This window comes from Plectropomus leopardus, chromosome 22, assembly GCF_008729295.1.
Source record: "Plectropomus leopardus isolate mb chromosome 22, YSFRI_Pleo_2.0, whole genome shotgun sequence".
In the NCBI taxonomy this organism is placed as follows: domain Eukaryota; kingdom Metazoa; phylum Chordata; class Actinopteri; order Perciformes; family Serranidae; genus Plectropomus; species Plectropomus leopardus.
The window spans coordinates 15,158,056-15,176,844 of NC_056484.1; the positions used below are offsets into that span (position 1 = coordinate 15,158,056).

Here is an 18,789-nt window from a genome sequence, read left to right on the forward strand (position 1 = left end):
AGTAACCAGCCCTTGGTGGTAAAGTCATGCACCACCAAGGGCACTAGGTCATATGACTGGGGTCCACACCTTCCTTTATTATACGGCATAAACTGTACTGTGTGTGTATGTGTGTGTGTGTGTGTGTTTGTCACCAAGGGCTGTGTGTGGTTGTCCCTCACAGTGACAGCTGGAGGGAATGTGTGTCAACAATTTAGGGTGGTTACGACGAGCACAAACCACAGAGACCTCTGTCTGTGGTTCCTGTAAGTGTGTGTTTGTGCGTGTGTGTGTGTGTGTGTGTGTGTGTGTGTGTGTGTGTGTGTGTGTGTGGTGGTCAAATCTATGTGGGCAGGGGATCACACTTACTGTTGATAGACAAATTTACTAGCTTTCTGTGTGTGTGCACGAGTGTGTGGACATTTGTCCTCATACACAAACACAAGTGTGTTCTTTATGCGGCTTGCTTCACAGGTCATTAACAGCTCTTATCGCCTCTGCAGCCCTCCCCACCTACATTGCAGGGCTCTTTTGATACATCTACAATTCACTAAATACAAACTACCGAATGAACTGATTCAAATTTATGTCTGGCACATCATAATCATCAGAGGCATATTTATCACAGCTGTAAGGCTATAAAGGTGCACTACCAAACAATAATGTGCTGTAAACACACTGCTGATCTTTACTGTCCAATGAGTGTTTGAACACTTGTAAAGATGCCAGCTAAAAGAGATAACGGTGTGTGTGCAGTTAAATAACAATTCACCCGTGAAACTTCAAAAGTGTTGAGATTACACAGCAGCTTTGATGCTTGTTTTCATATGGAGGGTCATCTATTAAAAAACTCTCAGTAGTATTAAATCCTGTTAAACCTGTGTGTCTGTTTGTGCACGTCTGTTGGTGGGTACCTATATGTGTGTGTGTGTGTGTGTGATGGCATATTACACACATAGAATTTTTTTTTGTGCACGACACACCCTTTCCAGGGTTCAGCCCATCCTCTGCATGTGTGTGTGATCCTATACTAGCAGCTGGTGAGCTCTATAAATAGTGTGGGTTGGGAAAAGAGAAAGGAAACAAACAACTATCTTGGAAAAGTCTAAAATATTATTTCTTGGTAAAAAGGTGTTTTTTAAGAAAGGGAAAAGATATTGCCTTCGTCTGGCTGTATTTTAAAAGTTGACATGTCACACTTCTGATGTGATTTTATTTGGTGCTTAGCCATTGCAATCTCAATCGAATTTATTAGACCTATGTTTTTTCTGCCCCATAAATTTACATCTCTTCGTGATCCTGTCATCTTCTCCGTGGTCGTTCTCATGGTCGTCATTGGTTACACTCCTGCAGTGTGCTCTGTGGTGTCATTGCTTTCCTTGATTTTTCACACTGGAGTTTTCCCCTCCACCTTCTTCTGTCAGTCACTCTGTCCCTACAGTGCAAATCCACTCTGCTCTGAGAAGCTATTAATTCTCTGAGCGCTGACTGTATCGGAGTGCTAATCTGCTACAGTTTACTTAGTCACGAAATAGCTGGGCTTATGTGTAGAATAGGTGATGAAGGCCCGTGTCAATCATTTTGTAAAAGCCTTACGCTGATTATTACTGTCAGTGTGTAGTTTTTGCACTTCGGTGTGAAACAAGAATGTATAAATGTGAATGAAAGGGTGAGTGTGTGGTAACAGATTTTGTCAGGACCTACTTGGTTTCAGACATATTTGATTTGACTTTTGAACTGTTGTGTTTTTGGACTTGGCATTGAGTGTTTATGTCTTAAGGTAAGACAAAGCAAGAGACTTAAAGGTCCAGTGTGTAAGAATTAAGGAGACATAATAGCAGATATGGGATAAATATATATATTAAGTATGGGTTCTTTAGTGTATAATTACCTGTAACTAACAACAGCTTTGTTTTCATTATCTAGAATGAGTCATTCATGTCTACATAGGGGGCAGATCTTCATCTACAGAGGTTGCAATGTTGCATAGCCATGACAGTAGCCCAGAACAGACAAGCAAAACTGTAGTTAGGAGACCCTGTGCTAAGAGCCAAACAGCATTTGAAGACACACATTTTTAATAATAAACTGCTTTAATTAATGTTTTTACCAGCTTAAATCACTGTGTCTGTTTGTTTTGAAGATGAGGAAACCTCTGTGGATAATTTGGCTCTGGGTAAAAACCTCCTGAACACTTAAGACACATATCTTAAGATGTCAGAAAGAAAAGGTGAACACACATTAACAGGTACTAGGCTAGTGGCCATCTCTGACTTGCAAAACATTATAATTGAAACACTGATTTGTAATGTGAAACTTACTTGTTGATTTGTTTTGGAGGATGATTTGACTCATGGTAAAAACCTCCAGATCAATGCACACTGATGTAGTTCTAAGCAGGACAAGTTTCAGCTGGTTATGATCCACAATCCTCGGCGATAGCTGCCACTAAATCTCCTTAAATCTTACACACTGGAGCTTTAACAGAACAGCACGAGCTGCTTAAGTAGAATTTTATTCCCCGAATTATGATTGCATACACAGCATCATGTCAGTGTGCATTTCTCTGCCGTGCAAGATATGTGTGTTCGATTGTGTGTAAACTGTCAGCTGATGGATCGCTGGCAGCAAGTGGGATCACAGTGTTTTCCCCGACCTACAGAGAGAGACAGGTGTGGAGAGAAATAAACACACAGTAGCAGACAGATACTCAGCACTGTGTTGAATGAGCGCCTCCATTCCAGCACATTACAGCAGCCCGATTCACAACAGCTGCTGCTTAATGTCACTGTCCTGCGGAGTGACTTGTTAATGTGTGTCTGCATTTGTGTGTGTGCTTTTTTGTCGCTCTGTTGCCACCCATGCACTGTGATTTATGTCCACTACAGACGCCAACCAGCAGTTGCACGACTGCACTGAACGAATTGACCCTCATGTTGCTTCCCATTGTGAGTTATTCGTCCTAGTGCAGTTGGAGTTGACCTCCAGTCTGGTTAGCAGTTAGCTTGAGACTAGCCTGATGAGCCAGCCTGTCCACACCCTGCTCTGATTGACTCTGTGTGTGTGTGTGTGTGTGTATATGAGGAGAGTTTAGGGTCCTGAGAAATGACCTCATCTATGTCTGAGAGTGACAGGGCACCTGTGACCGAACCTCACCATGACTCTTTCACCCCTAAACCCACATACACATTTGGAAACACACACACATGACACACTCATGAGCTCAGTATGGTGCGGCAAAGCTGCGCAATCCGACCCATCTCCCTGCCCCGCATCAACAGTATTATCCCCCCTACGAATTTCATCTGGCCTCACCACCTGTTGTCAACTGTATTTCACCCAGTCCGTGCCCTCTGCAGCCTATAGCCGTCTGTTTCCCTCCATAGGCACCAGAGCTTACAGTTGTGCCAGAAGTAGGTATGAGACCAGACCCAGCTCTCCCCAGGGGACAGAAATCCTAGACTGATCCAATTACTCCCAGCCGGGGCTTGAATCAGCCAGAATCTACTCCGACTCTCAAATACTTAATTCAATCTAGCAGCAAAAGTGTTACAAAGTACGCAAGTCAAGCTGTTAAGCTGCAGTGTAGATAGGACAGAAGAGATAGGACTGAGTCCAAATAGTACTGGTTTGAAGTTGTACACAGAAAATGTCCGAGACCCTACTAAATTCTAGAGTAAGTGCATGTTTCTCAGCTTGGTTTGCTTGGGGCCACTTTTACTAAATGAGAGGGCCATTTGCCACAGCCCCATATATGTCTCTTGGATTATAGGATGTATGTGGGATTTTAGGATGTTTTTCAGATGTTTTGATGTTTCTAGGATTTTAGGATGTTTCTTGGATTTAAGGACTTTTCTCGGGTTTTAGGACATTAGGGGCATAGGTCCTCTTTCTGTGGTTGAGGGTGATCCTCCACTGGCACTTTTTTTATTTTTGCACACTAATTATTAAAAATAAATCTCCACAAATGTGACAAATTTGTGTCAAAACAAATGTGATTGTTGTACTATCTATATACATATGCATATATATACACACACTAATACAATTGGCTGATTTTGTGTGATTCATGGTTTGTTTTCTTTTAGATAAACTTTGTAACGGACATTTCATAATTATTTGACTTTTGTGTGCAACCTTCGGAAACACTGTTGGCTGTCAAGTGTTATTTGGTATTTGCTTTTCTGTTTTGTTGACATGTACTGTATCACAGAAAGCACTCACCTTGCTGAAACCTGGCCTCATGTTAAAGGACACACTTGGCCTCCTGTCTCTATCATATGAAGCATTTTGCCTGTCTCTGCACTATTGTATTTATCTATCAGACTACAGTTTGCTGCTGTCAGTTTAAATGACACCTTGATATTGAACTTGCAAACGTAAAATCTGTTTACTGTCAACTTGTTGCTTTGTTACTCATTTCTGCCATTTGGAGCTTTCAGTAAATATGTAAACAGTAAAATATCTGCTCTCTCTGCCTTCCAGATGGTATCCACAGTGTTGTGTCCCGCTGCACGCTGCGTGTCACCATCATCACTGATGAAATGTTGACCAACAGCATCACTGTGCGCTTGGAAAACATGTCCCAGGAGCGCTTCCTCTCTCCACTGCTCAACTTCTTCCTGGAGGGCGTGGCAGCTGTGCTCTCCACCAAACGGGAAGCAGTATTTGTGTTCAACATTCAAAACGACACTGACGTGCAAGGCTCCATCCTCAATGTGACATTTTCGGCTCTGCAACCTGGTGGCACCCCGGGTAAAGGAAGCTTTTTCCCTTCTGAGGAGCTGCAGGAGAAGATCTATCTCAACAGGACTCTGCTCAGGCAGATTTCCTCTCAGGAGGTAACACATGGGGACACATAAGCACGTATACACATTCACACAAGTGCAAATAAGTGATTTTTGCAAAAACTGCTCTCGCACTTTAAGGCTGAGATTTCTTCTTCTGTTTAGGTGTTGCCATTTGATGATAACATCTGCCTGCGTGAGCCCTGCGAGAACTACATGAAGTGTGTATCGGTGTTGAAGTTCGACAGCTCCCCTCCCTTCATCGCCTCTGACATGGTTCTGTTTCGGCCCATTCATCCAATCAACGGACTGCGCTGCCGCTGTCCACTCGGTTTCACTGGAGATTACTGCGAGACTGAGATCGACCTCTGCTACTCAGGACCCTGCATGAACAACGGGAAATGCCGCAGCAGAGAGGGAGGGTACACCTGCGAGTGCCTGGAAGACTTCACGGGTGAGTTGTCTACATGGGAAAAAATGGAAAATGAACTATTTTTCTTTTAAAAACAAGTCAAAATAGGTGATCTTAGTCTTCAATCTTTCTACTCAGACCCAATTTGCAGAATGACTGACTAGTTATGATGGACAGTTTTTGCAGTTTATAGCACATAGATCCTGCTAGTAGCCCTATGCTGCGCGACCACTGGCAAGATTTGTTCTGCAACTAAAGACTAATATATTTTTTAACAGTATTCCTTCAAATCTACATTTGAGGTTGGTGTAAACTTTTAGGATCTTTTGACACAGGTAACTTTTTGTCTTTGTTTTTGTTGCTTGTTTCTCATTAGAGAGATGGATAAAGACTATCAAAGTAAAAGAATCAATTACTGCTATTTATTTGTATTATTTTTACAGTGTTTTTGATTATTGAAAAAAATATCTTAACTAAACTATACAGAGCATAATACAAATGACACTTATGTGATAATAGACTGTGTATTTAAGCCACCACAGACTCTTTTAGAAGTATCTAGAAGGGCTCATATTCTTTCCTAAAAAGGATTTGGTACAAAATTGCCAAACCGCACAAACAGGTTGTAAAAGCTCTCAGCACCTATTGTTGTAGTTTGAGGTCGACCCCAGTGCAGGAAGCAAATACATGCTTTGTCATACTGTAGGTATAGTCATCTGTACACACACACACACACACACACACACACACACACACACACACAAGCACACCTACATACGTACAGCAGATTTATTGCTGTAGACATGTGCAGAATTCTGACTGTACTGGTCAAACCACATCCCATTCCCCAAAACAACATTAGCTTCAATAACAGTTTTGTTCTAAAACTAAGAATAGTCTCAATATTGTGAAATATGAGCACCGTGTGAAGGCTAAATCTCCATTTCTAGTAGAACTCATTAAAATTTGGCGCCCTGCAATCTATATTGTTCCTGTGTTGCTTAAAAGTAATTGTACCTGTGTCTGCTGTTTACCTCCCTTTTTCTAGAGGAAAAAGATATCAGGAAACAGGTTTCTGGGATGAGTAAAAAAGTACTGGCAAGTAAACAAATTCTCAGATAATCTTCATAAATGAGTAAGCCAAGATGAAGATAGATTCAAGACTCAACAGATCAGAGGTAGAAGGAAAGAAAAGGGCCTGTTAACCAGCAAGCATTGATTAAACAATACAAGTTTCGAAAAAAATGCACTGCAAATTTTTTTTTCTTTTTTTCTTCGTGGTCATTTTTGCCTTTTTTGAAAGGAAAGCTGTGTTAGACAAGGGAGAGAAAGGGGGATGACATTCAACACAGGGCCATGGGTTTGAATGAGCAAATTTGTATTAACTGAAAAGGACAGAGAAAGGGCAATTGGCAACTTAACAAAATGCAGCCTATAAATTAGTAAAAAGTCATAAGAAAATTAAAAATAGGCTAAAACAAGCAAAAAAAGTACAAACAAACAAGAAAAAAAAACAGCTTGTAAAAGGTGCCTGAACACAGCACAAAAAAAACTAATGTCAATCCAGGTTTTAAAGGGTTAAGGGTGAGGGTGAGGGCACATACAATAAGATGTGGCAAAAACATGACCATAACTGTGTGTTTACATCAAAACTCCTCGGAGGACCTTTAAGATAAAAGCAGGCATTTACACTGATTTATTAAAAAAACGGAAAAATGACTCTAAACGCTGCCTGGAAGCTGGCACTTAAACTCACTCTGCAAAGCATTCACATGGTGGATGAGCCGCAGAAGCTTTCATCATTCCCATTGAAATCACTTTCCGAAATATTTCCCGATGTCAGTGATCTTCCTCCCATACTTCCCCCATTGTACATCTGATACCTGACTGTCTCTGCGTCTCTGTCTCTCCCTAATAGAGCCTGAAGGGCCTCTGACAGCCGTCATCCCTCCTCTCTTCTGTCTCTCCCAACACTCTGCCTCTCCTCTCCTCCTCTATCTTATCTGATGTAATTACCTGATTATACCTCTCTTTGTCACTCACTCGCCCTCTCTCGCCTCCTGCTCCCCATGTCCATCCTCTCCACTCATCCATCATATTTTTCTTACCTACATCTCCCGTGTCCCCTCTTTGAAGGTCACAGTTCAACTCCAGATAGTCAGGGCCCATCAGGGGCCATTATGGGGCTGATGACAAGGGGGCCCGATCTGTCCTCCTTGGGTTTCTTACATTACAGGGAAATAGATCCTTATAATTCCTCCTCGGAAAAAAAGGATTATGCTGCAGAGAGAAGGGCCATTAGCTGGTTCCAGGCTGTGGTGTTGGGGGTCTGTGTGTGTCCTGGGTGGAGAGATCTTGTCTGGACAGCAGGTTGACACACAACACTGCATGGGACACAGAGGCACCCATCACAAATAATATTCCAGGTGTATTAGTGGAGGAATTTACATCAGCCGAGCCAGGAAACGGAGCTCGAGCCACATGGTCATTTAGGAGGAATTTCCCACTACAGTTATTAGCTGAATTAGATTATATAATAAACAGGGTACACAAGACCTCATAGAGACAGTCTGAAGTCTACTTGTTTTGTCTGGTTGGTTTGGCAGTCAGTCATCGGATGCATCTTTTTGGAAACTCGCAATCACGCAATCAAACACGCAATCTGAATGAATAGTAGGAATGTCGTGTGCTCATATAAGAATTAATGTTTCCTGTAACTTTATAAAGCCCAAGCTAGAGTAACCCTAAGAAGGACTTAAACTTCAAATGTAAAAAAATGTTTTTATTTATTTATTTTTATAAATATATGTGTTATTCGGCACCTACAACATGACCTGTGTGTTCTTTGTTTTACCCCGTCACTGTTTTCAGTAGCCTGTCAAAGTTAAGTTCTTTTTTTCTTTCTTTTTAGCCTTGTCACTCCCTTTTCATGCTCCTTACTTCTCTTTATTTCCCATCCTCTCTTTTTTCTCCAAATATGGCCAAATCACACTGTGGCTATAAGCTTCCCAGAAAAGGCCTATAAACTGAGCTTTGTCATTATTGTTAATACTTAAATGGAGATAGGCTTTTCTTAAATTGGCATTTTAAAAGAGGCCTGATCAAGATAATGTTAACATCGTCGTTTAAGTGCGCTAGGCTTGTGATCAAAGACATCTTGTTAAAACAGCTGGATTCCAAGCAGGTGATGCGTCTGTATTTCAGTCAACGGTGGACAACATGCTTCGCTGAAAAGATAAAATGATCATAAATTGATGAGATGATGTGATAACGGGTGATTAATCATTCACATTGCACACTTCATATCTCAACACAACACAGTGCTGTGTAACAGACAGAGCGTGAAGACATCACCTGTTCAAACCAAAGCGAAAGTGAAGATGTCAAACCCAGTAAAAACAGAAATGACCAATGCAACGCAGCTGGGAGCTTATGTTAAATGGATTTCCCTCTCTTCTCGCAGGCGAGCACTGTGAGCTGAATGCATCATCAGGTCGCTGTGTACCTGGGGTGTGTAAGAATGGCGGCAAGTGTGTCAACCGCCTTGCGGGCGGTTTCATGTGCCAGTGTCCACCAGGGGAGTTCGAGAAACCCTACTGTGAGATGACCACCCGCAGCTTCCCTGGACAGTCCTTCATCACCTTCAGAGGCCTGCGGCAAAGGTTCCACTTCACCGTCTCCTTCACGTGAGTACTCTTCCTTCCTTCCTCTCTTCTTTCTTTTCTTAATTCCTTCTTTTGCTGTCTTTTGTTTACCAATTAACACAGTGCCACCCATCCATTTCTCTCATATATATCTGTGTGGATGACATTCAAATCAATAAAAAGGTTACCGACCATTGCTAAGCCTCCTCCACCTTAGTTACTATTGCTGCCCCTCAAGAATTCAGTTCTTGTACGGCACATATTTACAGTGATAGCAGTGGCAGATTTACCACTCCAGAAAGTAATTTTGAAACAATTTGTCCTCAATTTCAGCCTGAAGTAGATAAAAGCAGTCTTTTCATGTCTGGACATTGACTGTCAGTATTTCAGGCTGTAGCTAACTGTTGCTAAGTCTTTTCGAAAGGCTAACGAAAAAGAAAACACTTTCCAAACTCTTTAAATGCAGAGTATCACTCTTAAAAATTCTCTTAAATAGAGTGTACTATTTATACAAAATATGTGTCATGTGCCGCCAAATTCAGGCTATACATTTCCTTTTAAAATGTATTCTAAAAGGTTTTCTAAAGATGTTAAGTATTATTGGATTGTCTGTCAAACTATCTGGATAACCTTTAAAAAGTATTCAGACCCTTTACTTAGGAAAAAGGACTTATAGCATACTGCAAAAATACTCCACTAGTAAGTAAAATCCTACATTTAAAACCTTATTTAAGTAAAAGTAAGTACATGGCTTTCACTGGACAGGAAGACAAACGTTAAAAGTAAAAGAGTAAAAAGTACAATATTTGCCTCTGAGATGTAATGGAGTAGAATTACATAAAGTTACATATAATAGAAATACCCAAGTAAAGTAAAAGTACTTTGAATCAGCACTTAAGTAAATGTACTTAGTTACATTCCACTACTCTTCACAGCGTAGCAGCAGTACATGTCTGTTATACTTGTAGCAGTGTGTGTAGTGAACGGTAATTTCGGCAGTGTGTGGAGCTGCACAAATAAATACAGTTGTATTCAATGAGCCAAAGTGTGTCAACCGGGGCGTGCCGAGACATGTACACACTTTTCCATTGTGTCCCGGTTCCCTCCTCCCCATACAGAAGACACACACTCCATCTGAACGTGCAGCGTTAAGAGGTGTGCTGTGAATCTGCTGGAGGAAAACAACTCTTGCTCAGCAAGTTTGCCACACAGCAAATATTATGTAGAGAATTTTTTATCACATTTCGTAAAAGGTAAAATGAGTTTTTTAATACAAGTTTGTTGACGGGGTGGCGGTGAGAAAGGTTTGCAGTGCGGTGAAAACAGGAAAGGCTGTGTGATGAGTTTCTCTTATCAGTGTTTGGCTACAGCCATCCTGACTTCCTGTCCTGCCGGCCTCATAGGCATCTGCCGGCTGACTCCTCTGCCCTCACCTTACACTCCTCACACACACACAAACAGCTACACATGTGAACTTTGCACCCTTGTGGAACACACTCATGAGTAGGTATTTACCGGGTCTTTCTCCCTCACTCACACGTGGGCCCGTTCATGCATCATCTAAGGCAGATGAACTGTTTCCTTTCTGCAGCCCACCAGGTTTTACACTTCCTGCCTTTCCTTTCCAAGTGACTTTTCCTCAAGAGCTCCTCACTCCTTTCATCGTAAAGCTATCTGCAAGGCCGTCACCCGTTCAGTCCCGGTCTGTTTGAGTTGGATAGGTGCTTAGAAATGTGACAGGAAACATGAGCGAGAGCAGGGGAAAACAGTTGGAATCCACTCAACTCTTTGTGTGGGACAAATCTAAATATCCATTGTTTTGTTTTTTCATTTTGTACTTTTATATTGGATAAACAAATCCTTTAATGAGCAAAATGCAACACTGTTTTGTAGCTACCACATACTTGATCTCCATTTTTGGTTTAAAAAAGAATCTTAAATCCCGTCTGTCTCTGCAGGTTTGCTACGAGAGAGAGAAATGCTCTGCTTCTTTACAACGGCAGATTCAATGAAAAACATGACTTCATCGCTCTGGAGATCATTGACGAGCAGATTCAGCTCACCTTCTCTGGAGGTTAGGCACCATAATGTGTGTGTGTGTGTGTGTGTGTGTGTGTGTGTGTGTGTGTGTTTGTGTGTGTGTGTGCGTGTGGGTGTGTGTGGTGACCGCTTAAAGCTTTTGTTGTTATTATCAGCTACACTTTAAGTAGATTACCAAAGGTGTAAGTGCACTTTATCTTAAGTGACTTTCACAAAGAGCGGCTAAATGAATCTTATCAAGATGCGCTTTTTTTTGGTGTGTGTGTTTGTGTGTGTTTTTGTGTATACACATAAATATGCAAAAGCCCATGTACGCTTACACACATGAAGTTCATGTGCAATCAAACCAGTGGTGGATGAAGTACTGAGACCTTTGACTGAAGTAAAAGTATCAAAACCTCTCCAGGAGATACTAGTAGATAGAGTCTACTAGAGTCATGCATTCAGAATTTTACCAAAGTAAAAGTACAAACATATTTGCATCAAAATATACTTTAAGTGCTAAAAGTAAAAGTACTCCTCCAGCAGAATGACCAGTTTCATAGTAGTGTATATTAGAGTATTAGATTATGATTGTTGATGCATTCATATGCACATCACCTCAATGTTGCAGATAGTAAAGGGGTACATATAATAACTCTATACCAGGGATACTCCACCTGCCACTTCTGCAAAATGACAGAAGGCCAGGGGCCAGCGAATAAATAAACATAATTGATTTAAAAATAGTTAGACTGGACTCCTATAGGTTGGTCTGAGGAATCCTCCTGTGGCTATTTATTTATTTATTTTATAATCAAGCATTGTTTGAATCACTGCTGGCTCATTAATTACCCCCTTACCCCTCCTAAATGTCATAGAGTTAAAAGCACAATGTTGAATTCTGAATTGTAATGGATAAAGTAGATGTAGATGTAACGTATAAAGTAGCAGAAAATGGAAATTCTCAAGTAAAGTCGAAGTACCTCAGAACTGTACTTAAGCACAGTACAGTACTAGTAAATGCACGTTGTTATTTTCCGCCACTGAATCAAACTCACACACCCAGAACCATTGTTCAAACTGTTAACTGTTGGATTGCAGATCAAACGCATACTCTTTGGGCTGGTGACTGTTGTTTTCAAAGTCAGTCTACTTTCCCATGGTACCATACAGGGAGGAATCCAGTTCAATATGATTATGTTGGGTGAAGCCTGTTTAGGAGCCGAGCCAAGCTCTTGTGCCCCACTCCAAATTTGAAATATGACTAAATGTTGAATGCATGACTCATCAAATTAAATACTCAGAATCATGACTCATGGCTAATGAGAAGGGTAGGCGAAACGTCTTTGATTTCTTTGCAGTAGTTCTCTTGAAGTGTTTTTCTATTTTTATGTAGTACAGTAAACACATGAACAAAGTAGGACATGCAATCACCTACACATGCTTTGCTCTCTTTCTGTTTCTCACATGCACAGACAGAAAACCAAGCCATCACTTATTAACCCTCTCACTGATACACACACACATACACACACACACACAACTTGTCGGTGTTGCTGTACTGTTTACTGATTTCCAGAGCAGTAGATTCCTGCCCAGGCTGCTCCTGCCTTTGACAAACAGAGCAAACCCTCAGTAAATCTGGAGGCATTGTACTGCACAATCTTCTCACTGAGAACCATTGATACTACAGACTATACTGGCTTTCCCAGTTGATTAATGATTATGGTGTGTGTGGAAGCGTGTGTGTGTATGTCAAGTAAGGCCACACAGTCTTCCTCTAAGGCTAAATTATCAAAAACCTGGAATATGTTGAATGAAGTAGAAATGTCTGTGAGAATTCGTCTTTTCATTCAGTGCATTAAAAGTGCGACAATTTAACTTCTGAAAACAACATTAAAAACACAGCTCCATACATGAAAAGTTGACTTTATAAGTATAGCATGCACCCTTGCTAAATACAGTACACTCGCTGGTTTAGTTGCTGCTGCCTTAGTTGGTGTGCTATGAGCAGGAGAAAATGTCAGCAAACATTAGCTAATGTTCAATGGATATTAAGTCTGTTTGCTGACTTTATGACTTTTCTCTACTTCTCCCAGTTTTACAGCTTATCAGCTATCAGTTAGGGGGCAACGACCAGTATTTCGGAAGATTCAGTGTAGCCAGCGGATATATGGGCCAAAACGTCCTCTTCTGTGCACCGCACATTGTTTACAGTTCAATTAGACACTAGAGTCCTGTCCAGACTATAGATGTATACAGAGAACTGGATACGGAGTTTACTTTAACCATACAACCTGAAGTTGTAATTTCAACAAACAAACACACAAATTGGCTTCAAAGACTGGCGGTCTTCCTTGGGGCTTAGTCCAGACAATTATTAATATCTATAAACATATATCTGCACATGAAGCTACCTTACCTTTAAAAGATAGCTGATGGTTTTCAAGATCGCATTTCGGTCAGTGCATTCTGCCTCTTTTGCTCTCAACATGGATTGTTTACTTACATGCAACCAAAGACCGCTCAGACCTGATCATCAAAGCTACTTCGAGCCCAAACAGAAACCAGAACACTTCCAATACCAAAACATTCTCCCATTGCTTACACAGATTCTGCATCTAAATGCAGATATCTGTTTTTCGAGATCAGCTAAACATGGCGATGGTTGTATCCCAAATTAAATGGAAACATGTTTGTTGTTTCCTGCTTGTGTTCCTCATCCACTCATTGAAAAAGTCACATGCTCTTGCTTTAAATGATTAATGTCAAGATCTTAAACTGAAACTATGCAGCAAATATAAACAGCAATTGTTCTTAACTATTAAATCTATTTCACCCAGGTGAGACAAAGACCACAGTGTCTCCCTACATCTCAGGCGGAGTCAGTGACGGCCAGTGGCACTCGGTCCAGCTCCATTACTACAACAAGGTAAGGAACTTTTTCACCCAGCCGACCACTGCTCCTCCTTCACTGGAAATGTTCTTTTCAGCACTTGAAAGAGTGACATGAGGGTAAAACATGGATGTTGACCCAATTTTTCTTTCCTTTGGAGGGTTGTAACATAGAAAAATCTATTTAAATATTGAATTTTATCCCCCTAAAAGGGGCAGCTCATGGAAATCATAATGAGCCGGTGTTGACAACTGATAAGTTGTGAAGTTGTGTTGTGGGAGTGAAGTATGAAATCTTGCTTTCTTTGAGGCTACAAAGGCAGTTGACCTTGACTGCTGATTTTGGAGATTATCTTAAGGGTGCAGGTTTGACTAATGATGTTAACTCTGACACCGGCTCACCCCTTTGCTTTAGCCTTTGTCACTGAATTATAGAGAGGCTTTTTTGAAAGAAGTGCAGGGGCCTGGCTTTGGCTTCAAGGGTCAAAAGTTCATCAACTGTATTTCCCACAAGATAGCTTACTACTAAGTATGCTTGTATTTTTCTTCTCTTATAATTGTACAATCTCAACTGAATCTTAATCGCCAGATGTCTTTTTTACTGTAAGACAGCCCCATTTGTTTCATCCACAGTGTCAAAAGTTGTTTTTCTCAACGTTCCCACGCTGGTCTTTTTGCCTCTTAATGAAGTCCAATCTCAGAGAGACAGCGATTATTTCACAAACTAGCTCATGTATCCACTTCAGTTGTAATATTATATTAGAAGGGCTTACATTGCAGTCAATTGCTGGTGTTAATTTCCAACAAACTTCCAGAGCCTGTGGGCATTGTTCTTAAAACATTGAAGCGAACAGGAAATAAGATAACACTTGTGCTATAGATCCTATAGATTGAGTTGTTTCTTTGTGTGTTTGTGTTGTTTTTTCAGAGATTTGTCTGCTGGCATTTAAGAATAAATTCATTGAAAAAAACTAACTAATTAAGGAAGGAAAAAGGTCTATTTTAAGTTCAGAAAAGAGGAAAAGTTCTGATCATGTGTGAATACAATTCTGAGCAGGTTAGGAAGGAGGTCAAAGGTCAAGCTAAGGTGAGATATCAATAACAAGTAGTCATTCACTTTGCCAAACAGGTTAAGAATTTTGTGGGGAAAAAAAAGCAGGAAAAGTGGACTGGAAACCTTCACATGGTCTCTTACTCATCATAATTTTTTAATTTTATTTCCTATTTCAACCAAATGTTTCACATAAGCAAGTGTACAAATCATAACATTAAAAGACTGGCCTCTAAAAGCAGTAACAAAAATCAAAATAAATAAACATAAATAAAAAAAGAGGTCCTACATATACACAAGAGACACAGTATGTTAAATGATAGTTATTGTGTACGTTGATCAGATTCATACCCAATGTCCCCAAATCAGACGTTTGTCCACAGTTTTTATCTGTTTAAATCCAAATTATATTTAAATCCAATAGATTCCCACGATGTCTTCTATTTCTGCAGCAAAAACTGAGTCCTTCGATTGATAATAATGTAATGTAGTAGTCCAGTCAAGTCAAGGCTTGCATACATTTTCTTGCCTTTTTTCTAGCTTTATTTCATAACCTGTCAAAGCTAACATACAAACTGGTATGCATGTGCTATGCTATTTTCTAACAAAAGACATCGATCCTCTTTTCATTCACATTTTTTTCCCTCCATCTCTTTCTTCATGTATCCGATGCTGAAAGCTGTAGCATCACTGGCCTGACCCAAGACTTGCAGCATCGTATTTCAGCAGCACCTGTGTTTTGCAACTTGTACCCTGCTTCTTGGCCTAACGCTAACCTACAATGCACACTTCTCACATTTCACAGGTTGTTCGCCTCTTTCTTGTGACCAGCTAAAGAGCCCATAGCGTACTCTGTAGCCTTGACAGGGACGTTTTCATTAAAGGTGATGAATCAGGCTTCCATGCTGCAATGTGCTAGCTGCAGGGTCACATGTGTACCTATTGTTTGAGGTGAATTTAAGCAGTATGTCTGCCTGTTCAACAGCACCGCCTTTATGATGCTAGAGACAATAGCCTAAACCTTGTAGTGCTTTGTTAACATTGCTGCAAGGCCTCTCACTACCACAGGTATTATTTGCAGAGCGAGTGCAGTCTGTTGGCACGGAAGACATCTTTGTTTTGTTTGTCTGTTGGGTTGTCAGGTGTTTGTAGGGATTTCTCCATAGAAACGATAGCTTAATGTCCACATCCAAACAGATTTCCTACTTCGCTTCTGTTCTGTGCAGTTTACTCTTCTGATTTATTTAGCTTTACTGATCCCATAGGCTTCCTCTTTGCTGGTGTGACATGCAGGTACAAGTAGTAAGCACACACTTGTATAACACCAGTATTATGAGTGTATCCTTGTGTTATTAGCGTGTAAAGCAGGGGGATATGCGCGTTCCATCAATGTCAGTCTTAATACAGACCAGTGATTTGCAAAGCTGGTGACACATTCCGTTAAATTAGCCCGAGGCCGAGTCTAGCGCTGACACAGGGTCAGCTTTTCTTCATGCGTTGAATGATCAGAAGTCGGACTGACTGATGGTAATTTAATCCCACATCAGTTGCTGAAGGGCTTAGTGGAAATGTATATGGCAGAAAGCAGTAATGTTCTCACAATAGATCAGATGTGTTGACATGTGAATGTATGGACATGAATGAAGGCACACATGTGACTGCCGTTCATTCAGGAGCACTCACACACACACATTCGTGTGTAGGTAGCATTTCTTGCATAGCACAGATAGAGACTAGAAAGAAGATCAGAGCCCTATTCTCAAACAGTGATGGATTCCAGATTCATGTCATGCAAACACATGACACCTCTCTGTTCATATGCTCTCTTTTGAAAAGACATCGTACACGGCAAGTTTTTGGTCAAGTAGCTACTAGTGGTTGATATTTTGTTTAAGTTCAAACACATCCTAGTTGTGTTCATAAACAAGTTCATTGGGATTAAATACTAAACGGGACAGTTCACCCCATGATCAAATACACATGTTTTTTTCTCTTACCTGTGATGCTATTTATTAATATAGATTTTTTTGAGTATCCAAGTGTTGGGAATATGGGCCGTAGACATGTCTTGAATATAATGGAACTATATGGCACTCGGCTTGTGGAGCTCAAAGTGCCAAAAAATATATTTATATTTGAAAAAATCAACAGTAATGTCTCTGTTCAGATAGCTCCATTAATCCAGATTGATAAAAAGCACTACAGGTAAAAGGAAAAAATATGTATTTTTGTTTTGGTGGTGAACTGTCCCTTTAATATTTACACCCAGTAACTGCGGGGTGTAAATTGCATAGCTAGCAGTAACTGTGTTCAGTGATACAACTAATCTAACATTAATAGAAGTCACGACCACGAGAGTAAAAGAGGTTGGTAATTCGATAAAAATGCTTTTTAATAAAGATGAAAACTAGAACAATTTCAATTATATTTTTCAAAAATGACACAATACACCTCAAACAGCAAAACATTGTGCCACTAACACCAGCCCATATATATATATTACTGATTGGACAAGTATGCATCGGTAAATTAAAACAGGTTGCACAACAGAAACTAGTTCTTACATAAAGATTTTTTGTTAGTAGATATTTACACTTAGTAAATATTTGCCAGGTTTAAATGCTGCATCCTGTAGGTAACTGAACTAACTAATGTTAGCTAAATGACAAAACTAATGTTAGCTTTGCCAAATTACAACCAGTTTAGACCAAAGAGTTAACAAAGAGAAATGGAACGTGGTCGACACAGCTGACCACCAGTAAGATTTTAAAATGCATTTCACAAAAATAACACAAGATGAAATTTAAAAAAAAATTCTGCCTTGTGATGCTTGTGACTTTCTTTTTATGGTTGTTTTTGAAACATTTCTACTCACTAGAAAGGACTTAACACAAACCAAGTAATACTGTAGATTTACAAATAGCTTCTGCAACCTTATCCAGGGTTGTTCATCCCAAATGAGCCCCCAGTAAACTTTAACGGTCTCAACGGCATGCTCACACAATACACGCACGCACAGACGGTGATTTATTGGGTCAGATCATGAGGCGGTTGAAGTTGTGCAGGGTTGTACGGGTGCCCCCTTTTAAAGCCGCTGCTGCTCTCTTTAGAAGAACCAGGGTGCCTGTTCTGAAAAACAGAGGTCAAAGGTCAGGGGGAGGGTTGGCATGACAACAGACATGGACTTGCTATTGTTGCAATGATCTGGGTCGGTTGGAAAGCTGTCTGTGCGTGTGTTTGCATCCATGGGGGGCAGACAAATAGCAAGCTACTCTGAGCATGTGTGTTTGTGTTTTTGAATGTGTGCATATGGTAGTACTGCTATTATAAATGTTCCACAATGGAGGTGGAAGGATAATGACATTTTTGAAATTCCATGGAGAGGTGTCCCAAGGACAGTTGACTGTGTTAGGAAGGCAAACCTAAACAGGAAACACACACACACAAACACAGATAAAGCGCTTAGATGGGTCTTTTTGCAGCAGCAGGAGGTTTTGTCTTGGGTTTGATGTGCGCAAACTACAGGAAATGATGTCTCTTGTTGCAGGAAATGATGTTATTTAGCTGGACACTGGACAGGATGTTAGTTGGATCATAATTATATCGGCCTGGCCACCTGCATTGATTACGTCAGGATACAATAGATGCCAAATAGACAAGTCATGCTTGATTTGTATTGTTTCTATTAAATGTTATCATGACCACAGCCAGTAGAATATTTGTAGGTTTTAATGGGGGAGCATTTCCACCACTCCAGCCCTCTAATGTTTAACATAGTTAAAGTTTCACCTTGTATGATATAATGATTCATTAACTGATGTAACATATTTTATTTTCTGTGCTCACAGTTCAGATATGAGTGAGTATGTTCATTCAAAAGGTGTTTTGTGCTTTGTCTCATAGTTGTGCTTCATACTATCATGTCCAATAATCGGTCTCTGAACATAAGATCAGGCTTACTGGTTTACAATGGCCCGTGTGAAGAATGAACACGTTAGA

At 40.4% G+C, this 18,789-nt stretch overlaps 1 protein-coding gene across 1 annotated transcript in view; it reads left to right on the forward strand.

The window, feature by feature from the left end:
- The window catches only part of celsr1a (cadherin EGF LAG seven-pass G-type receptor 1a), a 108,030-nt gene that overhangs the window by 39,147 nt on the left and 50,094 nt on the right, over positions 1-18,789 (forward strand). The window contains 5 exon segments of the mRNA XM_042511006.1: positions 4,465-4,820; positions 4,932-5,220; positions 8,642-8,864; positions 10,781-10,896; positions 13,688-13,776. Of these exon segments, the coding sequence (XP_042366940.1) occupies positions 4,465-4,820; positions 4,932-5,220; positions 8,642-8,864; positions 10,781-10,896; positions 13,688-13,776 (1,073 nt within the window).